The sequence below is a fragment of the Bos indicus genome, chromosome 14 (genome assembly GCF_029378745.1).
Source record: "Bos indicus isolate NIAB-ARS_2022 breed Sahiwal x Tharparkar chromosome 14, NIAB-ARS_B.indTharparkar_mat_pri_1.0, whole genome shotgun sequence".
Classification (NCBI taxonomy): Eukaryota; Metazoa; Chordata; class Mammalia; order Artiodactyla; family Bovidae; genus Bos; species Bos indicus.
In genome coordinates, this window is record NC_091773.1 from 69,845,373 (window position 1) to 69,857,949 (window position 12,577).

At 36.6% G+C, this 12,577-nt stretch overlaps 1 protein-coding gene across 4 annotated transcripts in view; it reads right to left on the reverse strand.

Moving 5' to 3' along the window:
* DPY19L4 (dpy-19 like 4) overlaps nucleotides 1-12,577 on the reverse strand; it is a 66,998-nt gene that overhangs the window by 12,504 nt on the left and 41,917 nt on the right. For all 4 annotated transcript variants that reach the window (XM_019973807.2, XM_019973809.2, XM_070802884.1 and 1 more), the window contains 6 exons: nucleotides 10,969-11,127; nucleotides 10,207-10,326; nucleotides 7,018-7,138; nucleotides 4,604-4,660; nucleotides 3,821-3,903; nucleotides 141-273 (listed from right to left, as the gene is read on the reverse strand). In XM_019973807.2, the coding sequence (XP_019829366.1) occupies nucleotides 141-273; nucleotides 3,821-3,903; nucleotides 4,604-4,660; nucleotides 7,018-7,138; nucleotides 10,207-10,326; nucleotides 10,969-11,127 (673 nt within the window). The remainder of the gene's footprint in view (nucleotides 1-140; nucleotides 274-3,820; nucleotides 3,904-4,603; nucleotides 4,661-7,017; nucleotides 7,139-10,206; nucleotides 10,327-10,968; nucleotides 11,128-12,577) is intronic.

Sequence of the window (12,577 nt, forward strand, 5' to 3'; positions counted from 1 at the left end):
CTTTTTAAAAACTTAAAACTAATTGACTCTTCTAAAATTGTCTGGATTTTCCTAGCTAACCCAAGGAACATATACATCATTATAATACTATACTAAAAAGTCATAAAAAAGATCCTAATGTAGAACATAAAATGCCTTACGTTTTCATTTCTCTTGAGAAGATCATCATCATTGTAAAGAGGCAAGCTTGTCACCATCCATCCGGTGCATAATTTAATCACACCCATTAATTGTGGACTTCCTGCAAACACAGCTGCAACTGGAGCTTGCCTTCTGCAAAGAACCACAAAGATTCACACACTGAAAAGGTAAGTATACTATTTAGTTCACCGATTTATATCAATTCTGAAATACCAAGGAACTTAAAATGGGTTGTACACTTAAGTTTTAATGTCAGTTCTAATTTCATTTCATTTTTGGATCCATTAAAAAAAATGAGCAATTACTATGTGCCAGAAATTGTTTAGAGTGCTAAAGATAAATATTTTAAAAAGAGAGGTGGGAGGAGAAGGTCACTGCTTTCAAGACAGAGAAGGGGAGAGGATAAACACATCTCCTACTGCCATCTAGGTCAGGTGGCGATAATACAGGGTAATGGGACAGTGACAGTTCAATGGTGATGCTGTGAATTCTCAAATTCATCTTTGGCAAATACTAACCACCATAACCCAGCTCCTCCCAGATCCACCTATCCTCCTGCTCCTTCCCTGCCTTTACCCGTGTGTCTGTCTCCAGTTAACACATGAAGGACTTCTCTTCTCTAAATCATAATTCCAAAGTCCCAGATAGATTCCCCTCACAAGACAGATCCCAAAGGGCTGCTCTAATGTCCTGACTTCTTTATTCCCTCCCTGTATTCAATATTCAGCATCCACCTACTGTGTCAAACTCTGAAAGTAAAGAGGACACAGCCACTGTCCTCAAGGAGCACCCAGTAATGGGGAAACAAAAATGAAACAGAAAAATCACATCACAGTAATATAAATGCCCAATCATTTGATGTAAAAGGTCCAATGGTTAGGCCTTTGCTGTTTTTGAAAATATTGTGGTAAATCATACATGTAAACATGACTTCCTCTTTTATTAACAACAGAAGGCTATACTGGTCAGTGTTCCACAAAGGTAAATATAATTCACAAAAAAATATTAATAGGCAGTAGTTAAGGATGATCTAAAATAATAATCTTTATACATACAAGAGGTGTCATCATAATAATGAGACCTTCAGTTCAGTTCAGTTAAGTCGCTCAGTTGTGTCCGACTCTTTGCAACCCCATGAATCGCAGCACGCCAGGCCTCCCTGTCCATCACCAACTCCCGGAGTTCACTCAAAACTCACATCCATCGAGTTGGTGATGCCATCCAGCCATCTCATCCTCTGTTGTCCCCTTCTCCTCCCGCTCCCAATCCCTCCCAGCATCAGTCTTTTCCAATGAGTCAACTCTTCGCATGAGGTGGCCAAAGTACTGGAGTTTCAGCTTTAGCATCATTCCTTCCAAAGAAATCCCAGGGCTGATCTCCTTCAGAATGGACTGGCTGGATCTCCTTGCAGTCCAAGGGACTCAAGAGTCTTCTCCAACACCACAGTTCAAAAGCATCAATTCTTTGGCACTCAGCTTTCTTCAGAGTCCAACTCTCACATCCATACATGACCACAGGAAAAACCATAGCCTTGACTAGACACACCTTTGTTGGCAAAGTAATCTCTCTGCTTTTTAATATGCTATCTAGGTTGGACATAATTTTCCTTTCAAGGAGTAAGCATCTTTTAATTTCATGGCTGCAGTCACCATCTGCAGTGATTTTGGGGCCCCAAAAATAAAGTCAGCCACTGTTTCCACTGTTTCCCCATCTATTTGCCATGAAGTGATGGGACCGGATGCCATGATCTTCGACCTTACATAAGACCTATTCTCACTTTCAAATTGTGGTGTTGGAGAAGACTCTTGAGAGTCCCTTGGGCTGCAAGGAGATCAAACTGTTAATCCTAAAGGAAATCAACCCTGAATATTCACTAGAAAGACCGATGCTGAAGCTCCAACACTTTGGCCACAAGCTAAGAGCCTGAAAAGACCCTGATGCTGGGAAAATTGAGGGCAAGAGAAGAGTGTGACAGAGGTTGAGATGGTTGGATGGCATGACTGACTCAATGGTCATGAGTTTGAGGAAATTCAGGGAGATAGTGATGGACAGAGAAGCCTGGCATGCTGCAGTTCATGGGGTCGCAAAGAGTTGGACACGACTTAGCAGCTGAACAATAATAACAATTCTCACTTCTATTCACCTATTCTATGAAATTAATTCTTCATTTCTAGAAATAGTTTAAATCTTTTTCTCCCTTTTCTCCTGGTCTTTTCTGATAGTATTTTATTCCCTTTTCAAGTATTAGTTTCTTTATCTATGTGTTTAAATTTTTTCATATTATTTATCAGTCTCTATTCATGGGGTAGACTGGCTGAAAAAAATGGTTGCAATGATTCTTTTCTCATAGTCATTCTCTTGGAGGAAACTCTAGTTCCCATCATGTGACTTGCTTTGGCCAACAGGACATTAGCAAACACAACGTGAACAGACTTAAAACATGCTTACACTGAGACTTGTCCTCTCATGCAGCTCTAGGGAGCTCTACAACCACCACCTTGTGAATGAGCCCAGTCTCACCTGGGCTGGATGACAAGAAGCAAGTGGCTAAGTCAATTCCATGCCCTCAGCTGACACTACCCAGCCACAGACATGTGGGAGAGGCTAGGCCAGACTACCCAGTTTCACATGAGCTGGCCCAGACCAGAAGGATCCTACCCATTGCTTCCACTCAGCTGATCATGGAAGTGGTGCAAAATAACAAATGTTTATTGCTTGTAAGTCACTAAGTTTTCTGAGAGTCCACTGTGCAGCAAAACCTGACACAAATTTTATTACCAGAAATTGCTAGAGGTCTAGTTCTATTGTTTATCATAAATGACAGCAATATGTCTTGCTGTGTCAAACTGTTTCTTCATGTGTTTTGTAACTTTAGAACTTATCTCCATGAAGCTTTATTTGTGAAATCCTGGGTAGCCTGGGTTGAAGATTATATTAGGCACTCCAGACCATCCCAGAAATACTTTTTATGCTAATTTCTTGATACAGGATTCCCTGGATTAAACAAGTGTAATTTCAAGCTACAGCCATGTGATTTCAGATGGACTGCTACAAATTCAGAGGAAACACCTTATTTTTGACCAAGAACTGAGGCCAAGGAAGACATGCTTTCTCATCATCTTTTTCTACCACTTGCTGGATATTTTGAGTTCATCCTTTCACTGACAGTATGGCCCTTTGAGGGTCCCTTAGTTCTGTATGTATTAATATGTTACAGGAGGAAATAGGGTGTTTCAATTACAAGTCCCCATTTGCATAGGTCGAAGAGCACATCTCCTGTCATATTAAAATGTGTGTGAGTATCAAAATTAAAAATCATGTTAACCTTGGTTATCCATACTAGAAACCCACTGTTCATTCACCTCCAACTCTGGTTAAAAGAGGCATCTCTTGACAATCTAAATAAAAGGACACTGGTTCCTTTTTATTCCACATTTCTAGATGCTTAATAACTAGAGTTTCATATTTCAACTTATCAATACTGTACTTTTGATGGAAATGAGTTCAATTAGAAAATTAGAATTATATGTCTAATTAAAAAACTGTCCCTAAAAATACAGGGTAAAATTCCTGAGTTTCATGGGAAAAGGATTACCTTATTATTCCCCCTGAATCCATTAAATAGCATGCAATGATTAATTAATAGCTTAACAATAGTCTCAGGCAATTCAGTTCTTACTTTATCCAGGTCATAAGTTCCACCGTATCTGGGTCATAAAATTCTTGTAGTTCCATTAGTTCTGTCATTAATCTTGGAAAAAACTAAAATATAAAACAAAATCCCCGAAACCTGTGTGTAAGTATTTACAAAGTTTAAAGCTCTTTCAAAGTATTTCCAAAGACTAACAGACCTACTTGTGACAAACAATATTACAACACTGTTCTCACAGAAAAAATGGCACGGATCACTTTACTTTCTTTTAGTTTCTTGTTCATTCTTCTCAGTCCAAATAAACTACTGTTTGGTTAATTTACTACCTATACTCAATACATAATTTTAGCATCACCAATTAATCATTAGTTGTATCTTTCATGCACATACACACTGAAAAAATAAGTAAACAAATTTCAGGTTAAGTCAAATAATTCACAGGTTTACTGGCAATTAATTTCATGTTACATTATGATAAGGTAAAGATTTATATTACTTTGTAAATATTTAAATTTTGGGATTGCCAAAATGCTTTTTACTCTTTACTAGTAAATACTATTTATTCAGCTATTTCCTTTGTCAATTGTAATAGTCTAACAATATTAGACTATAGAAAATTGCACTAGACTATAGAAAATAGCACTCTAAAAATGTTTTATCATGGTCCTATTGGAAGAAAATTAAGTATTATTTAGTATATCACATTTTCTTAAAATACTGTCCCAATGTAAGTATCCTACACACACATAATTTATCACTACCTTATAAACAACATATATTTTAACCTTATGAAAAATCTAACTTTCTTACCTCTTTCCATAAGCTGAGACCTATTATAGTGGGCACAGCCATGCTCAAAATAAGAGCCTAAAATGTTAAAGCAAAAAGGGTTATGGATAAATATACCTTAGAGATACTAGACAATGACTCAATGACCAATCAAATATTCTCACAGTTGTAACAATTTCAGAGAAATTGGAGTCAGCATGGAACCTAGTTCACAGAGTAAGATGGTGATGACTAATGGTGGCATAGACAGTAAAGCCTCTGCCTTCAGTGCAGGAGACCTGGGTTTGATCCCTGGGTAGGGAAGATCCCCCGGAAAAAGGAATGGTAACCTACTCCAGCAATCTTGCCTGAAGAGTTCCATGGACAGAGGAGCCTGGTGGGCTATAGTCCATGGGTTGCAAAGAGTCAGACACAATTGAGGGACTACCAGAAAAACAACAGATTTAAAACATAACAAGCTGGCAGCAAAGTGAGACATACATATCTACTATACAAATTTAAGGCAGAACATAATGCTCGTCACAACATTTCAAACAGCAAGGCAGTACTGATAATTTCCCCAGGAATCTAACTTAGGAAGAGCTTATAAAAAACACTGAACTGTAAATAAATAAATAGCTATGTGAATAGCTAACAACAGCAAAAAGACAATGAATGAACACAGGAAAGATAGTCAATACATACCAGTATGTGTGTGTGCTCAGTTGTGTTCAACTCTTTGCGACTCCATGGACTGTAGCCCGCCAGGCTCCTCTGTCCATGGAATTTTCCAGGCAAGAACACTGGAGTGGGTTGCCATTTCCTTCTCCAGGGGATCTTCCTGACCCAGGGACTGAACTTGCATCTTCTGTGTCTCTAGCCTGCACTGGCAGGCAGGTTCTTTAATACCAGTATACTACTATGCTAAGAATATATAAATTCCTCTGGAAAAAGGTTGGCAACATACAAGACTACTAGTAGAGATAATAATTTATCAGCTTTCTGCCAAAACCTGTTCTTTGTACCATCCCATGGCGATTGGTGACCCCACAATCTAGTCATGCAAACTCCAAACCTAGGAAACATCTATGATTTCTCCCTATTCTTCATTTACCCATACTTTATGAGGCACCAAATTTTCTATTTTTTTTACTTCAGTACAGAACAGTATTAATTAAATGGGCTTTGGAGCTAAAAGAACCCCAAAGTGGGTGTGAATCATGATTTTATTGCACTTATAAAGTTATACAATATTAGGCAAGTTATTCAATCATTTTTTAAGCCTTCGTTTCCTTGTCTATAAAATACAGATAATGAAACTTAGCTAACAAGGTCTTTGTAAACTTTGAATAGCATATGAAGTGCTTCAAATAGTACCTGACACATAGCAAGCTCTCATCGCTTCCTCCTCCGTGGCCTGTACCTGGTTCAAGGAGGTTCAGTCCTCCTTCCTGGTTCAAGTCTATCACCCTTAAGCCTATCCTTCATAGAACTTTAAGGGTGGGCTGAGAGAAAAGCTAAGGCTGACTTTCTCCCACCTCTGCACAAACATGTCAATGTGTTCCGACTGCCTGTGGGATACCACCAAGTTCAGCAGAACACTCAAAGGCCTCAATGAGCTTACCCTCCTTGATTTCTCCAGTCTCATTTCTTAACCACCCCTACCTCACATTTTATGTGCAACAAAATTAAATATTTCATGCTTTTTCTTTGCCTCTGATTTTACTCCCTTTGACTGTCATGTGCTTTGCAACCTGTGTTTCTTCCCTCTACTCTCCCTTTTTTACCCTTTATTTGACTAATACCTCATCTTTCAAATCTCAGAACCGAAGTTCTCTTTGAATCCCTAAAAAACTGAATTAAAGCAGGCCTTCTCTGTTCCAGCAGTACCCTATTAATGCTTCTTATTATCTCTTTTTATGACCAGAAAATGGTAATCCACTTAAGGAAATTAATCTTTTTTTTTTTATTTAACTATACTGCACAATATGCAAAATCTTAGTTCCCCAACCAGCAATCGAACCCATGCCCCCTGCAGTGAAAGCTTGGGGTCCTAACCACTGAACCATCAGGGAAGGCCCCGAATCATGTTTTATTTATCTTTTTATTTCAAGCACGTTATTCATAGCAGGTACAATGTAAATGTTCCATTCACACTGAAAACATCCCATAGTTCTAGTCAAACCAAGAAAAATGTTATAAAAATTAATTTTTGATAGCCTCTCAAATTATTGATTCACTTAATATTTTTACCTTCCATTTTTTAAGGATTTTGCATTGAAACACACTGCTTTTATAATCAGAAAGTACAAAAAAAATTTTTCCACAGAATCTTTTTCTCTACCTATAAATCATACATAATATGATCTACTCACGCTATTTCAATTGTATTCAACACGACTTCCATTCATATACTTGAAAGAGAAACAAGAACTTATCACAAAACAATGACTCACCAACAATACTGGGTGTACAGTTCGTAATCGAAGCCACTTGAAAAGTGTCATCCAAAGTTCAGGAGAACATACACCAAACGCTGCTAACATGCACACGTAAGGAGTCCACAGGTATTTCAAGCTGGAAAAGACAAAAAAGAGTCATACATTAGCTATTCTATGAACATCATTATTATATGATTTCTCTATTCTGAGTTGTTTCCTAACACTCATGAAAACATCACAATGTTAAGGCAGAATGAAAAAGCTTACCCTCTAATTTTCAGCAACAGATAGTTACTTCTTAAATAATCAAGAGACATGTGGGTTACTAAAATGAAGATTAGACATTAATATAGATGAGGTGTAGTAAAACTGTACTCTTGGAGAGAATATAAACTGTTTCACTTTCTCAGAAGGCAATGTGGCAGAACCTATAAAAATTTTACATAGCCCAAGACAAAGCCATTTCTAGTAATCTAGTTTATAGATATATTAGCATAAATGTTAAAAATATGTTGTTTTAATTACAAAAATAATAGAAACCTAACTATCCTTTAATATGTACTAATTAAACAAATCTTTATGAAAAACAAAAAAGTGAACTACAAAATTTTATGTATACTGTTACCCTAGTTTTTTGGTGACTTTTTTCCCCTAATGTACCTATATATAGTATAGTCACAAGATAACATCTGGAAAGATACTGCTGACAGTTGTGGCCTTTGAGGAGTGAGATGGAAGGATTTTAATTTTTTAATTTATACATTTCTATACTTGTGTTTGTTACATGGTCTGCAGTGTATTACTTTTGAGATTAACTTTTTAAAAACAGGATTGAAAACCTGGGGCTTTTAACTTAAAAGTATTAAAATTCCAGGTGTACAGAAAAATCAACTTGCATAAATAAAAGACAGAACATTACTGTAAGTTGTAACTTGTAGTTGTAAGAGGTAATGGTAAAAGCTGAAGACAGAAGAGGAAGAGTTGAGAAAAATTTGTGGACATCATTGCTTCAAACAGATTATCAAAGAAAAACAACATCTCAAAGGATAACTTTTGTAGTTAATACTAGGAAATCAAAAATACCTTTCCAAGCAATATTCTTTGATGACAAACTCTAAAGAGACTAGAAGAATATGAGGCCAGAGTATAAATGTGAACTATTTTGGTTTTATAAAATAGCAAAGCTATGAAATGGGGAAAACAAAATAACATTCATTCATCTGATGAGTTATTTATCATGCACTTCAGGGTGACCAAAGTAATAGAGAGGAAAAAGACAAGACATGGCTACAGCTCTCAAGGAAGTCTTTATCAAGATGGAATAAAACTGAACATATGCATTTCTTGCATGGATGCTCAGTTGTGTCTGACTCTGTTACCCCATGGATTGTAGCCTGCCAGGCTCCTCTGTCCATGGAATTTTACAGGCAAGAATACTGGAGTAGGTTGCCATTTCCTACTCCAGGAGGCCTTCCTGACCCAGGGATCGAACCCACATCTCTTGCATCTCCTGCATTGGCAGGTGGGTTCTTTACCACTGAGCCACCTGGGAAGCAGCTAATGTGGCACTTGAACACATGGGAAACCATTAGAAAATAAGTATTAAAAAAATTTTTTATATGGTCTAGGGTTATGTGCAGAGAAGGCAATGGCATCCCACTCCAGTACTCTTGCCTGGAAAATCCCATGGACGGAGGAGCCTGGAGGGCTGCAGTCCATGGGGTCGCTGAGGGTCGGACACACCTGAGCGACTTCACTTTCACTTTTCACTTTCATGCACTGTAGAAGGAAATGGCAACCCACTCCAGTGTTCTTGCCTAAAGAATCCCAGGGACAGGGGAGCCTGGTGGGCTGCCGTCTATGGGGTCGCACAGAGTCGGACACGACTGAAGTGACTTGCAGCAGCAAGGTTATGTGAAAGCAAAATGATCGATTTGAGACTGTATTGTATTTAAGGTTTAAAAAAATGAATACTGAATCAGGCTCTGAGAGAAGTAGTGGATGCATACAGAGTACATTTTGTTAGGACAGAGGAATCGTATTAGTTTCCCCAGTTAACTAATATTTCCTCCTAACAACCCCATTTCAGAATACCAAACCAGTTGTTCCAGTCAGCCGGAATCAACACTCAAGTCTAATTTGTAACTTGAAGAAACATTGATTCATGCTGAATAACATGTATATGACATTCCTTGGAACACAAACTCTACTGGAGACACTGTACCATTATGCCAATCCACTGATTTCTTAGTATCCAACCCTTCCTTACCATTTATTTCACCTAGCCAGCTAATTAACATTTCAACCTTTAAATTCTCTTCCAATTCAAAGAGATGCCAGATGAATCCTTTTCAAACATAACCATGAGAAGACATGTTCTGTTTAAAAATCTTTAGTTTCCCAGTACCTACAGAGGTAAATGGAAACTCATCTAAATGGTTCTCAAGGCCAAGATATGGCCCTGACACACCTTTTCAGTTTTTCTCCTACTACTTCTTGAAGTGACTAGTGTTCCAGCCAGAGTTTGGAACACTCTGGTCAGTTCATCAGAAACAGGTAATAACCTGGACTTCTAAATGGTGTCTGAAGAGGTAACAAGGGAGTCTTGTAGGACTGAACCCTACACCTGTGGATTCTGATGGTCCTGGCAGAGAAGTGTCAAAACTGAGCTGAACTGTAGGATACCCAGCTGGCGTCCAGAGAATTGTCTGTTGGTATAAAGAAACCTCCTACCTACATTGAAACCGAGTGCTCAGAACCCTTTTACACTCTTATGTCTTATTTTTCACCTAAGTCAAACTTCAAAGAAAAGGGTATCATTTATTGAACCCTCACTCTCAAAACACCATTTACCTCTCCTTCACTTAGCAAAGTTGTGATTTTATTTTTGTGTGGTTAGTGTCTGTGACCTTTACTAGGCCATAAATCACAGAAGGTTAGAGACTTTTGCTGTCTACTTTTGTTCACCAGTGTACCCCTAGCAGCGAGCACAATGCTGGATCCTTTGAAGACATTCAATAGTTTTTGAACAAATTAATGCATAAGTAAATACTGGTTCATTATAAATAGCTCTCTAAACCCCAGTTATATTAAGGTTTTTTGAGTTTTTGTAGTGTTTTATAAATGTATTCTGGAAAGTATACACTAACTACCATTATAAAGGACAATTCTTTGTTAAAACAAATGGATCAAATACACACTTACCCTTCTATAATCATTGCAAGAGAACCCAGTAAAATAGTGTGAATCACATGATAAATTATTTCTGGCCTTTCTCCAATTCGTCCATCTTCAAGCGTGACAGTCTCTTTCAGGGACTTATCACTACCGAAAGAAATGTGTTTTTCACTACTTTGAAAAATCAAATATCTTTAGTATCCTCATAAAAAACACATAGGTAGTTTTTAAAATTTGAAAGTACTTTCTGCTGGTCAAACACCTAACTTATATATCTCCAAGTCTTTGAAAGAGGCTTTTTCAAATTTGGAAGACAACTGACTGAATGAAGATGAAACATGAAAGTTCAAGACTGTAATAAAAAAGAGACTTAGATACTTAGGTTCCTTGTCCATTATCACTGAACTAGTGGTTGATAAATCAATATAGTTAAATCATAGTTCAAACAGTATAAAAATACTTTTAAATAGTCAAACTTTATAATTTAAAATCACTTTAGAAGAGATTATTCTTACAATAACTAAAAATCTTGAGTAGTGAATGAGTCTTTAAAAGTTTAACTGATTATTTAATATTATTCCTGCATTAAAAATGGACATTACATATTTAGATATATATGCTTAAATCTGAATTTTATCTGGTCAACTTATAACGATATTTTACATAGTGACAAAAAGAATTAAATTAGAAGCTATAAAACAAATACATAAATATTGGAAAGATATTAAATGTTTTATGTATTTCATAATTTATTAATTAGTAATATGATTGGTTTTCTTAGGTACTTACTTAATTCTCCTAAAAATAACTTGAATCATAGAAAGAAAACAAATAATTAACACTAAAATATAGAAAGGTAGTAAAGAAGACTGTGTCAATCGCAAAAAAAAATCTTGAGATGGTGCCTGAAGGGATTCTTGACATAGGAGCCAATTCATTGTAAAATTCCTACAGAAAACAAAAAGCATATTAAAATTACAGATGTTTTAAAATACTGAATATAAAAGTTATTTTTTATCTCAGTAAAAACTAAGACAAAACACATTTCTTTAGTCTACTAACTTACAACAAGGTCATCCCCTTTACAAATGAAAATAACAGCAGTAGTAACCCTCCTCAACAAACTGCCCTAAAAAATTTAAACTTGCTACTTTTTTATGATACAGCAATGTGACAATATATATATACAGTCCAATATATATAGGACTCAATATAGCTTTAAGGTAGTTTTATTTTCTATTTTTACCTGGAAGAAAACAAAAAATTCAGCTGTCTAGCCTCAACCAGCACAGTCCAATATGATAGTCACTAGCTACATGTAGCTATCAGCACATGCAACGTGGCAAGTGAAAATACTCTTCAGGCACAAAATATACACTGCACTTCAAAGATAAAAACAGCTGAAAAAAGGAATTTAAAAAATACAAAATATATCTCAGTAATTTTATACTGTTTACACATTAATTAAATTCACTTGTTTCTTTTTACTTTTTTTTAATGTGACTACTAGAAAATTATGTATGCAACTAATGTTACATTGTTATTGGACACTCTTGTTTTATATTAGATAGCTCTATCAGATAAACTGCTTTTTTTAATCCACACTAAATATAACCAAGACTCCTAGTTATAGGTAGATTTATCAGCATTCTCACTCCCAAATCATCTCTAACTTCCATTTAATCCTTAAATTCCCAGCCCGAGGGAAGGAGGTAAATGATAAAGTGATGTTCAGGAATGCACATCGATGGACCAAGAATGCTTCACAAATCACTGGGTTTAAACTAAAAGATTCAAGTTTCTCAATGCGCCAAATAGCAATAAAACTGTATCAAAGAGGCTGTCATCGAAATCTTTTGTACCCAGGACAAATGCATCTTGTTTTTAAATACGCCTATTAAACCTACTAATTCTTTAAGATCTAATTCAAATTCCCTATTTAATGATCTTCTTTCCATAATCCTAATCTCAATCTTTCCTTCCCCATATTCCCATGGCAGTTTAATTATTGCTTTATTATAGTGCTTAATGCAATCTGCTATGTGTCAGATTGGCTTCCCAGGTGGCACTAGATAAAGAACCCGCCTGCCAATGCAGGAGACATAAGAGACACTGTTCGATCCCTGGGTCAGGAAGATCCCCTAGAGAAGAAAATGGCAACCCACTCCAGTATTCTTGCCTGGGAAATCCCATGGACAGAGGGGCCTGGAGCGCTACAGTTCATAGGGTCACAAGGAGTCAGACACAACTGAAGCAACTTAGAACGCATGTGTCAGACTGTAGACATTTTTGTATCCCAAAGAGTACCTGGCCCAGTATCTTGCACATTAAATAAATATTTATTAACACTTCTTTAGTGATTCTTAAAAGTTTCTCTCAACAGAAATGCTTCCTGAAA